The sequence below is a fragment of the Triticum aestivum genome, chromosome 2A (genome assembly GCF_018294505.1).
Source record: "Triticum aestivum cultivar Chinese Spring chromosome 2A, IWGSC CS RefSeq v2.1, whole genome shotgun sequence".
Classification (NCBI taxonomy): domain Eukaryota; kingdom Viridiplantae; phylum Streptophyta; class Magnoliopsida; order Poales; family Poaceae; genus Triticum; species Triticum aestivum.
In genome coordinates, this window is record NC_057797.1 from 78,971,004 (window position 1) to 78,977,528 (window position 6,525).

Genomic DNA, 6,525 nt, shown 5'->3' on the forward strand with positions numbered 1-6,525 from the left:
AAGCACTTGTATTGTTTGCTCATCACGTAGGCACCTTCAAGCATATGGAACTGTTCATGGGCTAAGAACTTTTGCACGTGGGCCGAGGACTGTGCATCAGTAAGATGGCAGCCTAGCACTGCGCCTAGTGGGCTAACAAGAGGGGACCATGTACCACTTTGCCCTATATGAGGAAATAAGAGTGAAGCACCTAAAATGCAAGAATTATAAAAAGGGAAAGTTGCTGGACCGTATCCCAAAGCAAACATGTGGCCTTGATTACAACCTGTAGAGAGAAACACAATAGCCATGCTTTTCCATATATATATATATATATATATATATATATATATATATATATATATATATATATATATATATATATATATATATATATATATATATATATATATATAGGAAAATGGGTTAGTACTCCTAGAAGTATGTACTCCTACACACGTCTAGCTTGTTTTTTTGTTTGCCCGTGCTATAGGATTCTATCCCCCGTAGCCTTTCATATTTTTACGTGAAAAAACCCCAACAAAACAGGTCATTGCTCCGATTTTAATGTGGTGTTTATTTTTGTCGCTTGACCCGCCTTATCCATTTGAGCGCCTATCGATCTGCCCTACCGTCTCATTAGCGGCGGGGGCAACAATGGCGGCGATGCCGGCGGCGGCGGCTTGCAGCTGGCGCAAAGATATTGGCCGCGAAGACAAGATCTCGCTGGACAGTGGCTCTTCTTCTCACCGGCCAACGGCGACGACGACAGTGGCCGGCTTCGTTTCCGTCGCGCGACGACCATACTCAAAATCAAATCAATGGTTCGCTCATGTATCTCTTCTTTCGGCTTCCAGGTGGCTGGCATGGCCTGCCGCGTCGCTAGTGGATGAGCGTCATGCGAGAGAACAGTGGCGCCCAATTCTTCCCAATCGATGGTGGAGTCTCGTCCAAGTTTCCAACCGTAAGCAGCTGGCCCACGAATCAAATGCTAAGTACCCGATCGATTGGTCTCATTACCATCTGCTTGCATATATTCCTCATGGAAGCAGTTTAATCCCATTGAGCCGGATTGATTCTGCCGGCTCTACTCTTCTGAATCCTTTCAGGTAAACAGGTCTGAAACTACCACAGATCTGGTATATTGGCGCGTGCGCAATTTTTTCTGCTTTTTTTTCTTATGATAATGGAGTGGTCATCGAATTAGGATCCTAAATTATTGGTATATACATCTCATGTTTAACGAGAAGTATGATCCAATCCATTATCCCGTGAGTGCAGTTCTAGTAAACTAAATGAGTATATGCATCCACCATTGTTTAATTGCCGTGGCTGCTGGCCAATTGATTGGAGAATCACTTTCTCTCACCCCAGCTGCCTAAATAAACTTTTGTTCTTCAAGATGTACACAAGTGCTAATAGATCAGGTCATCTATTGTCCTTCCTGATGTAAACAAATTGAGAAGTTCTTTTTACTCTGTTTCTTTGTGGATGCATGGGTGCACCTAGTGCAGTTCTTTTTATATTTGTGACTTGGATATATTGTATACTTATACAGTATTTTTCAAGAAAGTCTAACTTATGTTGCTAACAGTTTTCCAGAATATCCAAGGATGCAATGCATGTAAATTTGTGTGACTGAGGAGAGCCTCCATGCGATCTCCAGAAGCATAGTTGTGTTATCTGCAGTTTTCTGGCAGACATAATCCTTTTCTTTGTAGCATAACCTTTTTGAAGATCTAAAAGTAGTTGCATAGTCCTTTTTGCTTGATCGGTATACATGTTTCTATTAAGATGCGAATTTATGTACTCATCTAGCAATGCATATTAAGCATGCTGGCCAGATAGACCAATACTTCCATATGAAGAAGCAGTATACACTTCTTTGGCAATATTCGTATGTATTTTTTTGGTGACAAGCAGCATATAATTCTTCGGTTGATAAGTACTAGTGTATATGAAAAGGTACTCCCATCGGAGAGAGTAGCATATTATATTTTTGAATAATAATAAGGATATAATTCTTCGAAGAAAAGAGGCCATGCTGAAGTATATACTGTTTGTAATCCCATGAAGTATATAATGTTTTAAATCCAGTGAGGTATATTGTTGTAAATTCAATGAATTTATATAGTGCTTTTTAAACAAGGGGTATATACTTAAATATCACCCCTTTTGCGGGAAAAATCATCCATTGAAGTATATACCACCTTTTTTGCGAATAGAAGTATATACCACCTTAAATAAGGAGTGTATGATGCATACTATTTTTATAGTATCATATACCCGTAAAAGATGTTAAAAAATATACCCGTAAAAGCTGCAGTATATATATTCCATAAAACAGTATATGCCCCTTAAATAAAGTAGTATATATACTCCTTGCAAAAACAATGTATATTCCTCACAAAAAATCAGTACATACCACCTCCTTCTAATAATATTTTTTATACATACTTGAAAGAAACAGTATGTACTATACCAACACAAATGAAGTATACAACTTTTGTAATAATTGAGGTACATACCCCTTCAAAACGAGACTACAAAACTGAACATACTACATAAATGGAGACGTACAGAACCATTGTATCTTCCAAGTTGCTACGCATGGGATCCATTTTATCGGCACCAGTGCTAATTCTCCTTCCAAACGTAAGCACTTTATTTAAAACATCATACACTCCTCCGGCAACCGAAATAGCTCTTAAACCGATACCTATTTTCTAGCTGATCAACATGGTCGTTCCTCCCTTCTAGGTCCAAGGACCCACCTTATACCGATTATTTTTCTGCCTTTTTGCTTTACGTTGGTTTACCTTATCCATCTGGGGTGGGAGTACATACTCTTGGGAGTATAAAACATGAGTTATATATATATATATATATATATATATATATATATATATGTATATATATATATATATATATATATATATATATATATATATATATATATATAGGGAAAATCCATCCTACCACCTGGTGGTAGTTACCCCACATATCTCATATACTAACATGTGGTACTATATATAATATTTTATTATTTTAAAAATGTTTATATACTATATCTAAGATATTTCAAAACAAGTTACATGAAAAAATTACGTATACACCCATAGTTTTTGTTATATTTATGAAATACGTACATATTTATACGTAAAAAAGAGCATACTCAAAACATGGTACATACTACCTAAAAATTAGCATATATACAACCTAATCATTGTTATATACTACATACTACATGTACATACTCTCGGTTTCGATAGATACTACATACAACATACAAAACGCAAATATATATATAGGACAAAAATTATCTACCATCAATGGTAGTTACCACCACTTGAGTGGGGTAACTACCCCCAGGTGGTAAGATGAATTTTCATATATATATATATATATATATATATATATATATATATATATATATATATATGGGGTCACGCTATTCGTCACCCTGAGTGAGGAATAATTATTCTTCACCCCCCTCTATTTTACCATCAATGCATCGTAATTTTATGTTCCGTAAGTTTTGTTTTATTTTCGACGCAAAAAGAGACTGTAAGAAAATATATAATCGCCGTAAAAAATATTTTATGTTACGTAAAATTATAAACGTAAAAACATAGTCTAAAATACACATAAACTGCAAATTTTCTTGTCTTATGACCTATATTTTTATTTTTTATGTCAAATTTTACGTAGTGAATCAATAGAAATGTAACTATTTGAATTCCAAACGTAATTTAATTATGAAATGATCGTAACATTAACTCGGGGGAAGAATAACTTATTCTGCACCCCTGAGTGATGAATAGTAACATTAACTCGGGGGAAGAATAATTTATATATATCAACCTATTTGCTTACAACACATACAATGATGGGCTGAACCCTAGAACTTCAAATAGAGAAACATATTTGGTGCTGCAAAAATTGCAGCGTTTTCGAGGGTTTCATTGCTTTATAAGGTAGACACCAACACCCAAGACATCACATGACCAAACCCCACACGACGCCACCCAGGGTACAAAACTCCGGTTTAGCTCGACTCTTAACAGCTCAGATAACTTGAGGATTCATCTTATAGATAGATGATCCCCTTACAAACTCAAACGGCACGAAAAAAATACATGTATTTTACGTGTAACATAACATACTCTCGGGTTCTCACCATCCTAATAATCCTTGACGAGTGAGCAAACTCTAGCCTTCGTGTACACCTTCCCCGGTCGGCAGAGGTAGCCCTGCTCCGGCGCACAGTGCGAGTCCTCAGAGCAGACGCAAAGTCCTTCGATGGCACAATGCTCCTTGATGACATTCGGACTCCCATTGATGCCGAGCACCTGGTCGCTCCACTCGCTGGAGAAGATCCCATCAGGGTCGTACCTATCCTTCACCGCCAGGAACTCGTGGGCTTTTGAGTACTTCGAGATGGCACCATCGAAAGTGATGTCGTGGTTCTTGCCCCAGTGTGGCAGGGCACCGTACTTCCACAGTGCCATCTGCTCGATCTCGTCGCCCACGTCGGTGTGCGCCCGCGGCGTGCCGTCGATGTTGCTACGATAGTAGTTGATGTCGATGGCAATCGAGTCCTCCTGCTTGCCAAGGTAAGCGGAGGATGCCTTGATGTAGCGCATGGACATACCCGTCCTAGAGTCGATGCCAACACAAAACACATCCGGGTTGAGATCCCGGAGGCGCTGCATGTCAGCGATGAACGCCGGCGCCTTGGAGAGAGCAACGCTGAAGCCGGAGTTGTCGGCGCGAGCGCCTGGGATGCGTGGGTCCCAGGCGCAGGCGGAGCGGAGGCTGTCCTCTGGGCTGTCGATGCATGTACCAGACGCTTGGATGCGATGTTGGTACCCCACCACACCGGGTACCCCGTGAATGAGACGCCATCATTGGTGAAGCCGTAGGCCTGCCGTTCCATGGTGTCCGCCTGCAGCAGTGCCGCCGCGCATCGGGCAGTGTCAGTGCCGTTCTCCTGCAGCCGCTCCTCTGCGGATCTTGCAGCAATGATCACCTGGGTGGGAGTGGCACGGAAAATCAAGTTGTCGTTGAGGCCATCCCCCGGCGTCGAGACGTCGACGCGGTCGTCCTGGCGGTAGACGACCTTGCCCTGCTGCGGCAGCCATAACATGTCGCCGAACTCGTGGAGGCGGCCCCACGTGGCCACCCGATCCGCAAGGTCTGAATCGTCGCGCTTCATGAAAGTCACCGACCGCTTGAACAACGGCTGCAATGCCAGAATTACGTGAGAGATGACGCCCAGCACGCCGATGGAGACCTTGGCGGCGTCCAGGTCCGGGTGATTGGCACCAAGCTCCCTCACCACGGCGAACCCCTGGCTAGCCGGCGCCGGCGTCACAATCCTCAGCCCGACCACATACTCGTGAACAGCAGATCCCTTGCCCCACAGCGAGCTCCCGTGCGCGCCAGTTGCGAGGAGCCCACCAATGGTTAGGCTGTGCCAGTACGGTGAATGCGCCAGGGACAGCCCCTCCGCTGCGGCGGCCTCCATGAGGTCCCGGAGTAGCATGCCGCTCTCCACCGTCATGAGCCGCTTATCAGCGTCGATGTGCACCGTCCGGTTCAACCGCGCGGTGCTTATGAGTGTGCCGTCGCGGCCGCCGGGGCACGCGAGCTTGGGAATGCTGTGTGCGTGCGAGGTGGTTACCTTTACCTTCCGCTTTGCGGCCGCCACGGCCGCCACGGCTGCGACGAGCTCCTGCTCCGTCCGCGGGTAGGTGACGTTGGCCGCGGGGCAGAGGAAGAAGCCGACCGTGTTGGTGATGGTGCAGTTGGACGTGCCGTGCGTGCACACCACCGGGTCTGGTGGAGGGCTGCAGCCAGCGAGCTGGAGGAGGATCCCTAGCGCTAGGAGGGCAACTGGGAGGCAGCTTTCCATTCTTCTCTTGTCCTTGCGACATCATTGGGGTGGCAACTTGAATGGATACCTCGATGTACTAGGGCTTGTTTGTAGCCAATGCACAAGCTAGGCCTTATATATAGGTATAGGGTTAACTGGTTATGGTCACGGCATGCATGGTGCATTCCTCAGACTCCATAGACTATTATTTGTTTATGAACAGTTCGAATACGTACTACTAGTGGACTTTTGACCGTGGACTGTTCGAAATGAACACTTTTCTAATACCGCGTTAGTGAGCCCAACAAGTTATTTCCTCCATCCCATGAAAAATGTACATATAGAAATTTTATGATAAGTTATGAAGTGAAGTAAAAAATACATTAAAAAGATGCAAACCATCATCTCTCTTCTTTTTAATTATCCAACCCCAATGAGCTAAGTGCATGTATAGAAATCAAGGAGAACATGTGTAGAATGCTATTGATCTTGATTACCGTGTGGTGAGAGAGAAGCATTTTTTTTCTACTTTAAAGTGCATCCGAAAGATAGAAGTACACTCTTTTGTGAACAGATTTTAAACTCAAATGTACACTCTTCACCGGATGGAGGGTACCCGAGAGAGCTTGCATTTTTCTTTTTAGCACATTTGTTGTTGTTCAAGCAAC

At 43.2% G+C, this 6,525-nt stretch overlaps 1 protein-coding gene and 1 pseudogene across 1 annotated transcript; one reads left to right on the plus strand and one right to left on the minus strand.

The window, feature by feature from the left end:
* Positions 1-560: 560 nt before the first annotated feature.
* Positions 561-1,873, plus strand: LOC123184825 (uncharacterized). The gene is made up of 2 exons (XM_044596878.1): positions 561-1,088; positions 1,574-1,873. Exons 1-2 carry the CDS (start codon positions 637-639, stop codon positions 1,605-1,607), a joined length of 486 nt encoding a protein of 161 aa, XP_044452813.1. The 5' UTR covers positions 561-636; the 3' UTR covers positions 1,608-1,873.
* A 2,290-nt stretch (positions 1,874-4,163) lies between these two features.
* LOC123184826 (L-gulonolactone oxidase 2-like) lies at positions 4,164-5,938 on the minus strand (annotated as a pseudogene).
* Positions 5,939-6,525: the final 587 nt, after the last annotated feature.